The 18955-nt window shown below is 41.2% G+C and overlaps 2 protein-coding genes across 2 annotated transcripts; both read right to left on the bottom strand.

Annotated features, from left to right (window-relative positions):
• LOC8067800 (polycomb group protein FIE1) lies at positions 5026-10550 on the bottom strand. Its single transcript, XM_002443778.2, has 14 exons — positions 10369-10550; positions 9603-9972; positions 8758-8823; positions 8543-8668; positions 8190-8270; positions 8023-8115; positions 7373-7448; positions 7204-7283; positions 7037-7108; positions 6798-6857; positions 6543-6639; positions 5670-5733; positions 5506-5565; positions 5026-5373 (listed from the first exon to the last, which is right to left on the bottom strand). The coding sequence occupies exons 2-14, from the start codon at positions 9960-9962 to the stop codon at positions 5259-5261; spliced, it is 1350 nt and encodes a 449-aa protein (XP_002443823.1). The 5' UTR covers positions 9963-9972; positions 10369-10550; the 3' UTR covers positions 5026-5258.
• LOC8067799 (polycomb group protein FIE2) lies at positions 14687-18628 on the bottom strand. Its single transcript, XM_002443777.2, has 13 exons — positions 18060-18628; positions 17598-17663; positions 17382-17507; positions 16902-16982; positions 16720-16812; positions 16444-16519; positions 16293-16372; positions 16120-16191; positions 15883-15942; positions 15630-15726; positions 15316-15379; positions 15153-15212; positions 14687-14991 (listed from the first exon to the last, which is right to left on the bottom strand). The coding sequence occupies exons 1-13, from the start codon at positions 18246-18248 to the stop codon at positions 14916-14918; spliced, it is 1140 nt and encodes a 379-aa protein (XP_002443822.1). The 5' UTR covers positions 18249-18628; the 3' UTR covers positions 14687-14915.

The following is an 18955-nucleotide window of genomic DNA, read 5'->3' as shown; positions in this document are numbered from 1 at the left end:
GAATATAGATTTAATACAATTATGAAAGTAATTTATTAAGACCGCAGGCCTTTAGACCAGTTTTAATAAGTTGTCGTCTATTTAATGGCTAAAAGGGTATGTGCATAAGTTATCTCATGCACATATATAGCGTATCGGCTAAATAGCCGATCCGATTATCTTTACATATAGATGCGGCCGTTCGATGAGAATTTAAACATTTGATAACGAACATCATGATACATTATCAACACGAGTTGACCTTCTAGTTAATTTTCTTCGATTAACGGCTTCTTAAAGCCATATATCTCGGAACTGTCTGCCAATAACCGGCAGGTTCCATAGTTTGAATTTTGCATCTCTACGTTGTCAATTTCAGGTCAAATTGACTGGCACGTCTCGAAATCAAATCATCAAGCTTGTGCGTTTGTGGCTCAGGAGAGCCCCCCGAGATTGTTGACGTGAAAGACTAATTTTTGCATCAACACAAGGAGACAAGGTTCACGAGTTCACCAACGCCAATAGGTATCGGGCCACGCAAGCCCAGGTTACAAAAGTTTAGATGGGTTAGCAAAGTGAACTTCTCTAATCCAGTAGCTGGGATGTTGTCAGCCATATATACACCATCGCCGTCTTCCACTGGATCTCCAGAGAAATCGTTGAAGGTCAAGGTGGCGAAGGGATGTCAGGCTGAACCGCTGAAGACTGCAGGGTCCAAGCCATAACTGAACAAGCCACGATTGTGGAGGTCAAGGATGGTGACATTTCCAGACGATCGAGGCGTCACAGCCAATGCCTTCCCAGAGACAGCAGTCGGTGCCGTCTCGCCATGACGAAAGCGTGGTGGTGGAATAACCAAAGGAGATCGAATGACTTCTTGAACTGGAGGAGCGCCTTTGCTTGGTCCGGATGGCAAAGAAATGGGACGGGGAGGTGATCAGTGAGGTTACCACTACGAGGAGCATGGTGGGTGCTAGAGAGTACTGCTGTGTGGAGCTGAGCAAGAGCAAGACAGAGTAGAAAAACCCTGCCGATGGAAGCCACCATGCTGGTCTAATGCAAAGATGGAAGTCCGAGCTGACAAGGTTCTAGAGAGGCACATATATATACCTGCAGTGTGTGGCGGAACTATTGTGCAGCAGCTTGGTAGGAGTGAGTGCTATGAGAAATGTGTGACGGAACTGTTGTACCGGCCAAGCAATGAGCAAAAGTAAGATGCGGACACATACCAGCAATGCATTTAGCCAGCAACATCATTTCATTTCACAAAACATAATTGCTACCAGTTTCATTCACAACTACATAGTAGTGATCATGTAAGTGGAGGTCCAACTATCAAGAGCTACGATTAGGAACCAAGGAAGGTGGAGTTTAGGTACAAGTCCAGTTGGGAATTGGGCGCACACAGAGCAAATTTGACCAAACATACCTACAGTTTAGTTTTCTAACGCTATTAGAAATCCCAGGTTTTATGATATTTGCTTTCTTTTCTCCCTCTTAGAAATAAATAAATCAAACGGCATGTTTTATATACTTGTATATGATAGTCTCCTCATTTTTAATAAACGATGTTTTCATTTGGATTATTGGATATATATATATCACCCCCAAAATCAGTAGCATGTTTTGAAAAAATCAGGAAGCTAGGCCCAGGCAGGCTGATGGAAAATTAGGCATTTTCTGGGTTATATATATTCGGAATATTATAAATCTTTACATAGGAAATAAAGTCAAGATTCCAGTATTATTTTAAATAAAACGTGATATTTCTCATAAGCTAGCATATACGACATTAAATAGTTTTTTCGAAAGCGTGCTTAGCACATGCTTCGTTAAGGTTAGAGTTGGTCCAAACATCGTTGTGTGGTGAACAACGGCGAGTTGCCGAGGGCACCCACACAAACACACACTTACAAAGATCACCGGCTTGATGGTGGAGCTAAAATAGCGTACTAAGTAAAGAACCTATTTTGCGACTAGGGGAGAGTAATCAAACCCGTAGACTGGATGATTCTCTGGCTAAGGGTCGTGGAAGGCCGATTTAGCCACGAGCCGGTCACTGTGGCACGGAACAAAGGAGTCATTGATGCAACGGGCCTAGCAGGGACACCGTGCTACCTTGATCAACGGTTCCTGCAGTAGTAGCGTGAGGGAGTCGATGAAGCTCGTCACCGAAGGAGAGGCCACCCTGGACAATCCAGCAATAGCCGTAGGGTTCTGAAGCTGTGTGCACCTGCCATCACGGGGCCGTGGGCTGCCCCAGGATGGAGTAATGGCTGGTGGGCTGCTTCCCGTGCCTGCCTGGTGCAAAGGAGAGTTGGGTGCCATCGTGAATGCTACATCACGCGACGAAGGGTGTTCGGGCTCTGGAGCGGACAGATCTGCAACGATCGCTCGCTCAACAATAGAGCAGCGGGCTACGTTACCCTGGTACTTCTCTGAACTTGTGTATCGGTATCCGATACATATCAGATACGCCGATACACCAATATGCCACCGATACGGGTATCAGCGGAGTATTGGGAAAATATAGCAATAAAAATAAATAAATTAAATCCTGATACTTGGCCGATACTTGACCAATACTTGTTCGATACTTCGCAGCCTATAATGCCTCAATTGAAGTCCATCATCTCAGCAGCCCAGTTTGCTGACCCATTTGCACAACCCTCAAACCCTATAGTGACACATTCAGTAAGACAATCATCGAGCTAGGAGAGACAGCAGACGACAAGCGCCCGCCATTGCTTGCTCCTGCGACCGCCGACACCACCTGCCACTGACACCACCAACTCTTGTGAAGAAATAGGAGTACATATGGCATATGTTTTTTGTATCCTAATATTATTCTGCTAGAGTAAAAATTGTTCTGAGTAGGTGTATTCTAATTTTTTTTGTATATTTATATACTTGTTGTATCGGCGTATCCTTGTTTTTGGAAAATGTCGTATCACGGTATCGCCGTATCGGTATTGGCGTAAAAGTATCCCATATCGGTGCAACATAGGCAGCGGGACAGCAAGCCATAGCCATGGTCTTCAGGAGGATGAGTTGTGCTTAAGGGACACCAACATTGCCATGGCTTCGCTGGACTCCACAACATTAGCCCCCATGAATTCTAGCTCCAAGAAAAGTTTAGAAGCGGGCACTAGTTGTTGGGGCTACACCTCCCTCATGGAAGACAGCAGTAGTGACGTAGGCAGAGTCCCCGCACAGATTGTGGTTGTGGACTGCGGGGCAAAGGACCGACGATCGACCCCTGAAGGTATGGGGCACCTAATGTCACCCACAATGAGGCAAGGCACGTCCAGGGGGTCCGGCACCGCCCCATCACTAGTGCCGCCATTGCCGCACACAGGTGGAGCCAATGTCACTCGGCCAGAGGAGCAGGGCCTCCTAAACACCATGGTAGCAGAAGTTGACGAGATCCACCCTACGCGACCATAAAGACAAAGACTTGGGCACTCCCTTGGTTGGAAAGCGGCTTAGCACCTAGGCGAGCGGCTGTGCTTGCACTCCTTGGCCTAGTGCTTCATGCTATGACAGTGGAAGCAGCACGATGGGAAGGAGCAGATGGCCTTGATGTGGTCTCTGGCGAGGTAGTTGAAGCAGCGCCCTACAAGAGCCGATGGCACCGGGTGAGCTTCGGCAGCGCATGTCTACACTAGTGATGGTAGCTTTGGATGAGAGTGAAGCCGTCCTAGTCGACAAGAGTGGCCGCACAAGGAACATGTAGGCGGGGGAAAGAGGCTAACTTCGCGGCCTCCGAGCATCGGCAAATAGAGGCACCCACATTGCGCCGAGGGGGCGATTAGGGCTGCTGGGGAGCAGGGGGTCCGGTGTCTGCCATGAATCCGCGCACGGTGCAAGGACAACCCCGGCACCTGTGATGTCCCAGCCGAGGTTGGGCGGCAGTCTGCCCCCTATTCATCGCAGGCAGCGACAAATCCTCATTGAGCTCAGCAGAGAACTTGGTGATGACTCTACCCTGAGGCTCTCGAGAGGGCGAGCCATTAGGTCTATGTGAAGCCCCCGCCAAAATGCCAGTGCCAGATAAGCCCTAGACGAGCAGCAAGCCGGCCTCAACCGCTACCCGCAAGCGAGCGGACTTCACGGCCATAGCGAGAGGTGGCAACAATGACTCTTCTGAGACCCCTAGGAATAGCCCATGGAACAAGAGATGCGGAGCCAGGGATCTCAGATTTGTGGCTGGATGGGATGGGGTGGGCTGGAAAGGGAGATCGGCGTAGGGGAAGGTGGAGTGCCGTCGCTGTCGCCCGAAGGGTAAGACGGGTCGGGGGTGTGGCTCCAATGGTTGCATTCAGTGAAAGCCTGTCATTAAACATATTGGAATAAATACAATAAACCATAACCAAGAGTTAGAAAATGGTTTAAGAGGAACTAGTGTCGGAGGCACCAACTGCGTTGTTAGTCAGGTGACAGAACCTCATTGATTTAGTTGAGCTGCAGTGTAGCAACTCGATGCAGTTCAATGACATTCCACATGACGATGACTGAGTTGAATGTCTACACATGGTGTAACCGTAACTGGTGGAGGGAAGGAGCGATGTTGACAATGACATTGGTGAGTACTAGTTGAAGCAGTCGACAATGAATACCATGTTATACTGCACTTCCTAACTTGAATTGTAGGAGGGCTACAGTGAAGAATGCGGGGTGTATGCCTGGCGATCGGGGTGGAATACACTACAGTGCTGCACAATAGGGAGAGGAGAAAAAAGAACTAATTGACTACCTTATGATTGTGAAACCTAGGGGCTCCCCATGTACTAGTTCCATTTTGCAGGAGGGGTTGGTGCGTGCGCGTGCGTGCACGGGTGCGTGTATGTATGTATATGAAGAACTCTTACCTCCAACATCAATTAGCAATATAGTACTAATTGATGACACACTTTACACCTCTATTTATGGGTTTAAATGTTAAAGGCCTTTCAGAAACAAATGCAACAGACCGTTGAGATTTATTGAAATTTCTGCATATGGGCTTCGAAACACAGCTTCACTAATTCTAGAGAACGCAGAACGAACAGATGACGAGTTGACGATATGGATTCCAAAGTCACAGGAACATCAAGTTATTTATCTTGTCCACAACTCCACAGTTTAACACAACAAGCGTCATCTCACACAAGTTACGACATTCAGAGTATAACAGAACCAGCATCCTAACATTTAACGTTCAGTTAACCAACCACTCTTACTCTCCGACGATAAGGCTAATCAACACGGAGTACAGTGTAAACCAACGATAATAATCCTCAGGCATTGGCATCAGTGGCCACAGCAGCTTGAATTGGTTTAGTTTTGGAGGTCGAAGGACTCACTTCATCCCATCGCCAGATGGTGCCATCATCGCCAGCTCCAAGGATAGTACTAGACAAGTAAACCAACATCACATTGATATCCATCCATTGCAAAAACAGAAAAAAGGAAATAAGCAAGCACATTTTTTGTGAACAAAATAAGCAAGCACATTACGTGCAATGCATCAGCAGAGTGAGGTACCTTCCATCAACGGACACTGCAGTCTGCCTTATTGGTGATTTGCATTCCTTATTAGACAGCCTAAAAATGATGAAGTGTTTGCAGCCAGAAGCATAGGAGTTACTAGTTATGCAGAACCGATGCAAGAGGAGAAGAACAATTGAAACTGTTGCAGTAAAAATTACCGATCAATTAAGACAGGCGGGCAGGACTGTACTTCCCAAACATAGATCTCACCTTTACTGTTGCCTGTTTGAAGCAATCGATGGTTATTCAGAATCTTACTTTAAAAAATTGTTCCTTAAAATTTAACCAAACATATACTGAATTTATTTTGCACCAATGTTTTAAATAGCGAGATAAGACATTTAGTGGCAGCTTTGTCTAGGAGCTACAAAAGGCTATACAAGGATATAGCTGGAAGATATTTCATTTAGCGCTCCTATAGTAAACATAAAAAATATTTATTAAATGCACAAAAACATTTAACTAAAAAATTCCATGAACAAAAAATACTCAAAGATGTATATAGGCTCTAAAACAACATGTTTGGTCCATTACTTAACATTTATTAATAAATCGACATACTCCGGCTACAATAAACATTCATATCCTTTTAAAATTCAACAATCATCAATAGATAATTATTCAACAATCATCATTTTTTAACTAAAGAAGACAACACAGAAACATATGTTACAGTCATCTAGAGTAAGGAATGAATATTTGCCTCAGTCAGGATTAGTGATACTAAAAATATTTTCCAGCAAAGAGTGGTGTTTAGTGGGGCTATAGCGTCTAAGCTGCAATAGTGGCACAATTAGCGATGTCATAGCAGTAGACCCTATGAAAAAGCAATAGCGGGCTACGAAAACCGTATTTTCCACAAATAATTATTGGTCTGCAGAAAAAAGTTCTACGAAAAACATAGTTTCTTTAAGTATGAACATTGTGCTAACATAAAAGATCTTTGACAACTTGTGGTTGTGAAATTTACAAAGTAAAACTAATCTTACGTAAAGCTAGTGTCAGAACACAGTCCTTTCAGAAGATATTACCTACTGCCAACTGGTTGAAGTGAAAGTCACATGAAAATTTCATACACCATAATGTACACTGTGGCACAGGGTACTTCTGAAGAATATCAACGCTTCCCTATAACAAAGAACGAGAAAATTATATTCAGGTATAAATTTAGTTTGTGAGTTAGCTAGTGTTCAAAAACTGAAAACATCACTAGACAAGTTTCAAACTGTAGATAAGTATGATACTAAAAATAAGTACACAATTCGGGAGAAGTTAAAGTGCGTCACCTCCCCAGGCTTATTCTTATCTGGTTTTGGTTCCCAAAGCAAAATTTCATTCTCGACACTCTGCAAATCCATGTTATCACATATCAGATCCTTCCTATGCAAGAATCAATACTAGCACTGTGTAAGGAAATAGGTTGCGAACTAATCTGATTGAAAGTCAATAAAGTCTGTTGTACTAAACCAGCAAAAGAACAACGTTATTACTATAACAATATGTATCCATTTAACAAACGTGGTACCTTTGACAGGATTAAGTCACCAAGCCATCTTGTACAATCAACAAACTCAGAGTGTACTGCAGCACTCAAGACCTGAAAGGAAGAAACATGTAGGTTTGAATTGCATGAGAACTAAGCACCAACAGTTGTTTGCAAAAAGAAAGGATCCCAGGTGATTATAAACATACCGGAAACTGGATATGTCTTGTTGGAAACTTTGATGGATTGTCAGTCCATGAATATGATTTTTCAACATATACCCAAAATTCTGTGACAACATTGGCAAAAGTCTGTCACTAATATGCAACATACAACACTAAATGTAAACATGAAGCTACTTTGAAGTAGTTTCCAAACCTTTCATTGACCAAATTTTCACAGTATTGTCCATGCCACAACTTGCAAAAAGCCCAACATCAGTAGGGTGGAAGTCCTTCAGACAAAAGAATGTGCTTTGATTAGTACCTTTATGCCGCCCTAAGAGCATCTCCAAAGGCTTTGGCAAATTGACTTGGCATTTGTTGCTATTTGCAAACTCCCATAACAAAATGCAAAGGATAAAAATAGGTCATCTCCAAGGGAATTGGCATTTGGACTTGGCAAAGGATAAAAATAGAAGGTCTCCAGGCGCACGTGCTTTCCTCGCGCGTGACTTTGCTCGCGCGATCAGATTTGCAAAGTCGTCCACAGCTTGGCATTTTTGCCAAGTTTGCTCCCTCATTTGCCAAGTTGCCCAAATTGCAAACTCCAAATGCAAAACCGTTGGATACCTCTTTTGGAGTTTTTTTTGGCAAAATACTCAAATGCAAAACCCTTGGAGATGCTCTAATGTAATGGAAGTACAAAAACAGTAGCAGTAATTGTGGGATCTTATTTTATCCCTGATGTTATAAATCAAAATTTGGCCTACTCAATAGCAAATGGTAACATCAGAATCTCAATGAGTGTTATCTTCAGGGCAAGTAATATTTAAAACAATGTCCAGAAAAGATGCAATCAATACTTACAACACTCAACACGTCATGGCGATGGCCTCCAACTCCTGCAAAGATCAAGATGCAGACCCCTGTATGGACGTTCCATAGCCTAACAGATTCATCCTATAGAATAATGTCATATTAAACAGTGTCAAAACAAAAACAAAAATTCTACACCCAGCAAGTTATCTGCTAACCTTGCTGGCAGAAATGATGAGTGAATGCTTCGACGCATGAGTCCTTATCTCGTGTATTGAACCACCATGGCCAACTAAGCTCTAGAGAATGTCATAAATGGAAATTAAATATCCAGTGCATGTCCTGATTCACCATGTATTTTCTATCATGTAACAGACATACTAAAGTATTCAACTCCTAGAATATTGTGTGAGCAAGACCATTGCTTAACCAAGCAAATTCAGCTGATGTTCTAGAACAGAGAGCATAGATAAATTGGTTTTTCAAGTAAGATACTGAAATATTGATATATCAAGATGAACCTTCACTCAACTTTTCCATACAAGCACAGACTAAGTCAAGAGTAGTAAACCTTAGCTAACTTCTCGCCTGCACAATTGATGATCCGAATGATCTGATTGTTTCCTGCAGCCACCAACAGTGGTTTGCGATCAACTTTATTGATGGTCCAGCTTAGAGTATAGAATGACTCATCCTTCTGAGATAAATAGGCATCACGAGCATTAGACAAAGCATATTGTCAAATTAACATTAACAACCACAGGCATCAGGCATTGTCTTTCTCACATCCTCATCAACATAAGCTTGTAGAAGACCAAAACTACCATTCTCAAGGCACCGGTAAACTGTCACCTGCAAGATCAAGAAGCAAGGTAAGCGACTCCTCAAGATGAGTAGGTGAAAGTAGCATTATATTGTTTCATCATAAGGGAATTTACAGATTATACCCTATAAACTCTTTTCATCAAATGAATTAAAATACACAACAAATTCATGTTTCAGCAAAATAGATCACAATATATTAAAGATAATGGACCTCAAATTTCCAATAAAATGCAGCCAAAGTTCCTAGCTTTCAATCAAATTAAAAACAATACTATTCCATTCCCCCAAATACCCACCACCCTCACCAAAATGTGGAGTGACAAACATATTATATTAGAAGGGGCAAGAAAGTAAAATAATACCTAAGTTTATCTCAATGTTTTTGTAAGAAAAAAATTGGGTATGGAAAACGATGTTGTTAGGGAGAGATCTGAACTAGTCGAATCATCCCATTCCCACTAGGGGGAATGGTTATTTGAGAGGGACATAAACATGGTGTGGAATATGACTAAATATCCCTATGTAAAAGTACATGGTCTGTATGAGAATGGTTTTTTAGTCATTTTCCCTTTTACTACCCAAACCATTAATCGTGCTTCCAAACAAGTAAATGGGAAAAGATATTAAGTTTCCCTATAAAAAACACACACATGATAACCCATAGTCAAATCCCTTTCTAATTCCAAACCAATACGCAAACACCACCAAAGGCATACCTTTCATTGCCATTCATCATTAACAACTCCCCAAACCTCAAGAAGATAAAAGGACAGCAAATGAGAGGTAGGGAGAAATCGGTTGCTTACACTGTTGGAGCTGGCAGTGGCAAAGACGTCGTAGTAGCGCACGTCCATGAAGTTGAACCCGATGGCATAGATTGGGTGATTTCCCACAGTATACTTGCCATTGGACTTGTACTCTCGCTTTCGGCTAGGCACGAGTAGCCCTTCCACCACTTCACAGCCCAACCCTTGTTGCGGGACTACATTCACCGTGATCGGCGGTAATGGAGGGATCTTTGGTTCCTTTAGACACTGCTCCTCCTGCTGATCCACTTCCTTCGTCAATGTCGAGCTGGCGGGTTGCGAGTTTGCGATGGGCCCAGTGCCGGCGATGGTAGTGATCTGAGGAAGTGACCTCTTTTGGCGTGCTTTGGAAGGCGCCATACTACAAAGTCTAAGGATTTAATGAAGCACATCAGCATTGAATAGAGTATTATGAAAATTAGAAAGAACTTGGAAGGGGGTTATCTCATACTTCAAATCAAGTCTCAAAGCTTAGCTAAAACACCAAAAGGAAAAATCTAAAACTCAAAATTAAATATCAACCCTTTTGTGGAAGTGCATTACTAATACTATCATGGTGGAAGCTTCATGGCTTGGGAAAGCTAGCCACACTATGCAATACTAAAGGTTTTGCGAGTTCACATAGGGAGAGGAAGGGGCTTTTAGAAGGAAAATAGTCAAAATTCTTTTTAGCAAAATGATTTAATTTCATATTTGCTTGACAATAGTTAAAATCACAAAATATGGAGATTAAAGATGGGATCTAGGGTTAGGCTTATGGGCTTACCTATGCCAGATGTTGAGAGAGATCCCAAGGTTCGTAGACCAGCAGTTCTACAAGAAGCGGCTAGAACAAAGAACCATAGGTGGTAGCACCAGTTGAGGCAGTGGAGGTGGCGGCGGTGGCTGGTGTCGAGTGGTCTATGGTGGTGACGGCGGATGCACTTTTGGTGTCTAACCTAATATGAGAGAGGGAGAAGCAAAGAGGAAAGTCCTTTATATAGAAAGGGGTTATTTTTTCCCTAATCCTTGATGGCGATAAAAATTACAAGGATGCCCTTGGATCATACATGGGCTGGGCCTTTTCCCTAATCCCCATGAGCAACCCCTCAATTGCTAGGTTTTGGCTAGCTTGAAATGACCTAGTAGCTACAACATAGAAAAAACAAGTAAAACTCAGAACTATGATGGTTAAGGTCACCTCTACGACCATAGCAGTGTATCTGCTAATCTAAAAACTTAATCCCAAAACCTAGTGGAAAAAGTGGAATGAAGAAAAGAGCAAGCACAACTTAGGTTCTAACTATACATATCCAACATGTACTAGGGCTAAGCTTTGTCCTCTGTTCTACTAGCTGACATAGGTTTTCATGGTAGGAAAAAAATAGATACCATCTATCGAAGGGTTCTTGGTGGAGATTTGAGAAGCTTGAAGGCTCCTCTCTTAGCTTCATTTTGGTGCTTTGATCATTTTGGAGGCTTCTTAACTTTGTCTTTGGGTTTCACTTCCATGCCTTAGCTTGGTTGCTCGAGACTTCATTTTGGACTTGCTTGGTTGCTCAACACTTCCTCTCCTAGAGCAAAGTGTGGTTTTCCATAGTCAAAGTAGTTTTTTCAAAGCAGAAGTTACCATAATCTATTCAAGTCTATTCTTATGAGCAATTCACAATATTTGTCTCATCTAGATGGATTTGTTACCCAATGTAGCCTCCTCAACCCCCTCTTGAAGTTTCATGAGTGGAGCTTTGCATGTGGTTGAAGTATTTGAAGTCATGGTCGATGACTAGCCCTTCAAAAACCAATGTAGTTAATTAATGAAGGCTAAGATTTTGATGAAATTTTAGTTGGTTTAGCCATGGCTAAACTCAATGACGAGCCCACTATATTGTAATTGGAATGATGGTGGAAAAGTTGTTATTTAAGGTATTTTTGGTAGTCAGTCCCCATGAGCTTTGTATGTTGAATGCAATGTATATAAAGTAGTTCGCAGCTGAAGTAGACTGTAAGCTCCTCAAGAAGAGTGTAGTCAACTAACATGAATTACAAGTATAGTAGTTGTCAATGATGAGTTCATTAAACTTTCATAATTGGAGATTAAGACAAAATGGAATCATAACCCAAGTAGATAGTGAGGTCAATGTCGAAGTTGAGGTCTATCTGAACATCTATTTTTATTAATTTTCATGCAACTTAACGATAGATATGTGAATGGAGTACTAGTCATTCAAGCCAAGTGACATCATATCTCTATTTATATGTCATCGCCACCTTATTTAAGTTGGTAAGTGTCTGTTAAATTGGTAACAACACTCACTTTACAATAAAGGCTTTATTGATAATTCCAAAGTGCACAAGTGTGTGTAGAAATAGCCTTTCATACCATAGATTCCCAAATCAATAGTGAAAAACCATCTATGCCATTGAGTCTATATACAAATTATCGATACTATTTTAATACATACCATTGGCTCAAATTTGAATAAGGTTGAATTCAATTCACAAGAACCACATTCATCAGAAAGTTCACACAATTCATATGTAAAACATCAATATAAGGTAAACACACATGGTATACAATTTTTGAAACCAAAAGTTTGGTTTATTTTTTGTGGTTTGACTTTTATGAAATGATGACTGAGTCATGACATATTATATGTGTTGATGTAGTTTTTATTTGGGGTTGATTTTTTTTTGCATGCTATTTGTTGATGGTCACTGTAAGGAAAATGGTCCATCGACCCATTTAGCTTGAATTTTGGTGTTTATGATCAACATGACCAAGTTGGACTAATATTTTTGCAAGTGTTTATTTTGTAATCCAATAGGTTGCATGGTGGACTTGGACTGAGATGGACAAATGGAGAAGATGATCTGCACCTTAATGAAGACATTAGAAGCTTGGTAAAAGATCTAGAAAGTCAAGCAAATAGTCCAAGGCACAACACTGAAGAAGCCCAAATGTGAAGACACAAAGTCGAGATAGAGCTGAATTGTGGGAGATATACCCCTGGGTACCCACGGGTGCAACACTGAAAAAGGCTAGAGCGCACCTCTAGTGTAGGCAAACAAATAAGGGCTTATTTAGGCCAGCCAAGCCAACATCCTATTCAGGTAAACAATCAGAGAAGGTTGCAGCTATTGTGCCTGTTTCCATCTAACCAGGTCCAGATGAACGGGCCACCCTAATGCAGGGAAATAAACACGCCCCAAATTAAGTGACCAGTTCCATCACAACTAGGATAGACAAATTTGAGGCTTTCAGTAACTGAGCATCAAACTGAATTAGTTACTAAATGGTTGTAGCTGTAAAAAGATCGATGCTCAGATTGAATGGTTACTACCGGTTCCCCACGAGAAAGTTGTTGCGACCTGTAGCTGTAGGAAGATCGATGCAAGCCATAGCAGTCCATTGGGAGCATGAGCTGACACGCTCCCAAAGGGGCACATAGATACTGGGGCCGTTTGGATCACGAGCTAACTATTAGCTATATTAGACAGGACTAATAACTAGTAATTGTTAGCTGGGTGGTAGGTAAGAGATTATTTAGTTGTGTTAGTTGAAAAAAATCAGCTAATAACTAGCAATTATTAGCTGAGTAATAGGTAAGAGATTATTTATCTGTGTTAGCTTGCAGAAACCAACTAATAACAAGTAATTGTTAGCTGGGTGGTAGGTAAGAGTTTATTTAGTTGTCTTAGCTGGAAGAAAGTAGCTAATTACTAGCGATTGTTAGCTGGGTGGTAAGTAAGAGATTATTTATATGTGTTAGCTTGTAGAAACCAACTAATAACAAGTAATTGTTAGCTGGGTGGTAGGTAAGAGATTATTTAGCTGTGTTAGCTAGGAGAAAGTAGCTAATTACTAGTAATTGTTAGCTAGGTGGTAAATAAGAGATTATTTATCTGTGTTAGCTTGTAGAAACCAACTAACAATAAGTAATTGTTAGCTGGGTGGTAGGTAAGAGATTATTTAGTTGTATTAGTTGAAAAAAAATCAACTAATAACTAGCAATTATTAGCTGAGTAGTAGGTAAGAGATTATTTATTTGTGTTAGCTTGCAGAAACCAACTAATAACAAGTAATTGTTAGCTGGGTGATAGGTAAGAGTTTATTTAGCTGTGTTAGCTGGGAGAAAGTAGCTAATTACTAGTAATTATTAGCTAGGTGGTAAGTAAGAGATTATTTATCTGTGTTAGCTTGTAGAAACCAATTATAATAAGTAATTGTTAGCTGGGTGGTAGGTAAGAGATTATTTAGCATTAGCTGGGAGAAAGTAGCTAATTACTAGTAATTGTTAGCTGGGTGGTAAGTAAGAGATTATTTATCTGCGTTAGATTGCAGAAACCAACTAATAACAAGTAATTGTTAGATGGGTGGTAGGTAAGAGATTATTTAGCCGTGTTAGCTGAGGGAAAGTAGCTAATTTCTAGTAATTGTTAGCTGGGTGGTAAGAGATTTTTTTTAGATGTATTAGTTCAGACAAACCAGCTAATAACCAGTAATTTTTAGATGGGTGGTAAGTAAAACATTATTTAGCTGTGCTAGCGGGGAGAAACCAGCTAAATAGCTAACAGTTATTAGCTAAAGATATTATCGACTTTATTACATAAGGATCAAACAAGACCTTAACTAATTTTTAACAGCTAACTTAGCTATATGGGATCTCAACTAACTATTAGCTATATAGGATCTAAACATGACTAACGGACTGAAGGAGTAGGAGTTGTGCAGCTTGCTAAATGCTGAAGTCCTAGTTTCGGTCAAGTCTCTTCCACGACGAGTTTAAGTTCAGGGTCGCAATTCGAAGATTTCCATGTGACAGTAAGGAAACATTCAATAACCTAACGGAAGGGTAACTTTAGGTGGTTTGCACGCATTGCTTCTGATACTAGTTGGCATGGTAACCTTAGGCCCAGCTATCAAGATTCAAAAGTAAAGCTATGAACAATGAATGCATCGTTGAATCACAAATCCAGTTAAAAAAAAGAGTAATTAAAAAAAACATTTGCCTAAAACTTAGTTTTCTTGTACTGGAAAAAATCTGAGATCTAAATATTTGCTCTTTTTTTAGAAATGCAGAACAAACAGATGACAACGGTTCCCAGAGTTGCAACAACGATTTAAGTTTACTTGTCCACGGAGCAAAGTAACAGCACAAGTATCCCAACTTACAACATTCGAAGCATAACATTCAACATTCAGTTAACACCAACCGTTTTGACTAAAAAACCACCAGGTTGCACCTTCCACAAAGAGATTAAATCATCACAACCCCAACTGAGCATAACCATCAGTCCAGAACTACCACTGGTGGCAGAGCAGCAACACTTGCTTCAGTTTTTGGTGCTCGGATGATCCACTTCATCCCATCGCCAGATGGTGCCATCTTCGCCAGCTCCAAGGATTGTGCTAGATAAGGAAGACATCGTCACATTTTATCAATCCACCACAAAAACAGAAAAATAAAATACCTAAGCGCATGACATGCATCTGAGAATTTCTCAGGCAGAACAAAAGAAAGCAAATGCTAGAATAGGCAGTACACCAAATGTAGCATTAGAGTGAGGTACCTTCCATCGAAGGACACTGCAGTTTGCCTTATTGGCGATTTGCATTGCTGATTATACAGCCTGAAAATGATGAAGCATTCGCATCCAGAAGCATAAGAGTTAGTAACTCAGCAACAATACAAGTGGAAGACAAGAATAACTGAGATCTTGCAGTAAAAAATACCGAGCAATTAGGACAGGAGGGCTCGACTGTACTTCCCACACGTATATTTTTCCTTCACGATTGCCTGTTTGCAGTGGATGGTTATTAGAGCAGTCAACTTTTTCTGTATCTCTAAATATAATCAAACACATCTGAATTTATTTGCAGATATCTGATTAGCAAATATTTCTATGGGGAAAAAAGTCATATATATGAGTTAACAGATTGCCATTCAAAAACATCAAAACAACTTGTGGTGTGTGAAATTTTACAAAGCAAAAATATTAATAAAAAATAAAACTTCTGTGTCAGAAACAATCCTGATGAGATATTACCTATAGCCAACTGATTGAAGTGAAAATCACATGAAAATTTGATGAACCAGATGTCACATTCTGGGACAGGGTACTTTTGAAGAATATCGATGCTTCCCTATGAGGTAACAGAAAATCATATTACTTCAGTGGAGTCTTTTTAATATGGGAAATGCCTTGAAATCTAAGACATCACTGGAAATAGTTTACAACTGTAGGCAAGTATATGACATTATAATAGGTATACAATTCTGGGAAAGTTAAACTGAATTACCTCCCCAGGACTCTGTTCTTTTGTCTTTGGTTCCCAGAGCACAATTTCATTGTCAACACTCTGCAAATAGAATTTTTCACAGATCAGATCCCTAATTGGCACTGATAAAAAAGATTGAAAAACTGAACACTTGCACAGTAGCAATAGATGAACCAGACAGTGGCATGTCAAACCAACAAAAGAGTAACAACTGTGCTACAGAAATTTGTATCCATTTTAACGAATCAGAAATTTCACCTTTGATAGGATGAAGTCACCAAGCCATCTTGTACAGTCAACATAGTTAGAGTGTACTGCAGCAATCAAGACCTGAAACAAAAGAAATAGGTCAATCTGATGGCATGAGGACCAAACACCAACAGGAGTTTGCAAGAGAATGGATCTAAGATAATTATGAATGTTTAACATACCGGAAACTGGACATATTTTGTTGGAAACTTCGATGGAAGGTCAGTCCATGAATATGATTTGTCAACATATAGCCAAAATTCTATGACAACAACGGCAAACTCAATGACATGCAAATGCAAACATGAAGCAACTTTGAAGTAGCTTTCTAACCTTTCATTGACCAGATTTTCACAGTGTTGTCCATGCCACAGCTTGCAAAACGCTCGATATCACTAGGGTGAAAGTCCTTCAGACAAAATAATGTATTCATCAGTACCTTTATGCCTAATAATGTAATGGAAGTACAAAACAGTAGGGAGTTTTATCCCTGATGTAACGCTCAATAACAAATGGTAACATCAGAAGCTCAACGAATGGTATAATCAAGGCACTTTAAGCAAGTAATGTTCTAAAACAATGTCATAATAATAGTCAGGCACTACTTACAACACTCAACACTTCATTGCGATGACCTCCAGCTCCAGCAAATATCAAGATACAGATCCCTGTATGGACATTCCATAGCCTAACAGATTCATCCTATTCGATAATGTCATATGAAATGGTGTCAAAACTCAGAATGGTTAAAAAAAAGGTATGTTGAACCTAAGAACAGGTTATCGTGTCACCTTGCTTGCAGAAATGATGAGCGAAGGCTTCAACGGTTGAGTTCTTATCTCATTTATTGAGTCACCATGGCCAACAAAGCTCTGCAGAATCCGTAAACAGAATTACCAAATAAGACACACAGTGCACGTTCTAATAAATGGCACAGGGGATAGTATTTATTGGCATGCCCAATCTCTTGACAATACAGATAACGTAAAAGTAGATACACTAGGTTGATGTGTCTTGACTATAAGTCTATAACGGACATATTGACGTATTCAAAAATCCAGAATATTCTGTAGGCAAAAGGTACTGTTTGCTAATGGTATTAATGCATAGCAAGCACCATTCCTTAACTAAAGCAAATTCAATGACCTTCTGGATCAAATACCATAGATGAAGTGGTATCTGCCAACTAAACAACTGAGCTATTGATTTATGCAAATAAAACTTCAATCAAGTTTGTCATAGGAACACATACAAATTTAAGGGTACCTTACCTTAGCTAACTTCTCCGTAGCACAATTGATGACCCGAATGATCCCATTGCTTCCTGCTGCCACCAGCAGTGGTGAGCCATCAACATGGTCACGAGCCCAGCTTAGAGTGTAGAATGACTCATCCTTCTGAGGTAAATAGGCATCACGAGCATTAGAGAAAGCACACTATCAAACTTAAAATCAGCAAGAAAAAGCAGTGGGCATTGTCTTTCTTACATCCTCATCAATGTAAGCTTGTAGAAGAGCAAAACTACCATTCTCAAGGCAGCGGTAAGTTGTCAACTGCAAGATCAAGAAGCAAGATAAGCGACTTCTCAACACAAGCAGGTGAAAGCAGCATGGCTTCATTACAAGGAACATTAAAAGATTATCCTATAATCATTAATCAAAGTAATATCGGTACTATCTGATTCCCCACACCTCACTATACTTTCCCCAATGATAACAATTTCTCTGTCTAAGGTTGCAGCTTTTCATCAAATGAACTAGCAAACTCCATGTTTTGGAAAAATACGGCTTTAGATCGAATTTGAAACAAAAGTGCTCCGCTTCCTAAAATCGACCACCAAAATCAAAAAAAAAAGCTTTACCTTGCCAGTATCAACAAGAACTCCCCAAACCTCATGAAGAAACAAAAAAGGACGACAAGAGAGAGAGAGAGAGCAATCGATGGCTTACGCGGTTGCCGCCGACGGTGGCGAAGACGTCGTAGTAGCGCGCGTCCATGAAGTTGAACCCGATGGCATAGAGCGGGCGCTTCCCCTCAGTGTGCTTGCCGCAGGGCTTGTACTCCCGCTTCCGGCTGGGCACGAGCGACCCCTCCGCCGCCTCGCACCCGAGCCCCTGCCCCGGCCCCAGCTTCGCCATGGCCGGCGGCAGCGGCAGGATTTCCGGTGCCGGCCGGTACTTCTCCCCCTCCTCAGCTGCTGCCCCCTCCGCTGCTGCTCCCCCCTCCGCCTGATTCTCCTTGCTTTGCACCGGCGGCGGCCTGGGCTTCGGGTTAGAGGCGGCAGCAACGGGGACGGTGACCTCACGCGGCGGCCTCTTCCGGCGTGGCTGGGGCGGGGCCGCACTGTGGAGTTTATAGGGATTTAACGCAGCACAGCAGAGACTTAAATACAGGATTAGCAAATTCAAGAGAGAAATTGGAAGGGGCTTTCGGACTTCAAATCGAATCTCAAATCCAAGCTGGAATTTGCTGGAATTGAATTCTGCAGGAGGGCCTTTCTGGTGTACAGGTGTAGACCGTTACTAGTGTCGCGGCGGCCGGCGAGGGTTTTGTGGGTTTGGGCAAGCATAGGATCGGAAGGGATCCGGGCAAAAGAATTCAGTGTGTGTTCGAAAGACAGGAATTTTAAAAAGAAATTTTACACGAATCATTCTTGTTTTTTTAAAGAAAACATAGGAACAACAAAATGTCTGCGTTCCCAATTTCCAAACAGGTTTTAAGCCAATTTTTTTATTTAATTTTCAGCTTTGCTCCTTATAGTACACTAGAGTAAAAAAAATGAGATTAGATATCTCAAAGAGTAGAAACTAGGATTTAGGATTAGGGTTCGGGATTAGGTATTTAC

The sequence above is a fragment of the Sorghum bicolor genome, chromosome 7 (assembly GCF_000003195.3).
Source record: "Sorghum bicolor cultivar BTx623 chromosome 7, Sorghum_bicolor_NCBIv3, whole genome shotgun sequence".
Classification (NCBI taxonomy): Eukaryota; Viridiplantae; Streptophyta; class Magnoliopsida; order Poales; family Poaceae; genus Sorghum; species Sorghum bicolor.
The sequence above is the reverse complement of the archived record's forward strand: the minus strand, read 5'-3'. Positions and strand labels throughout refer to the sequence as shown.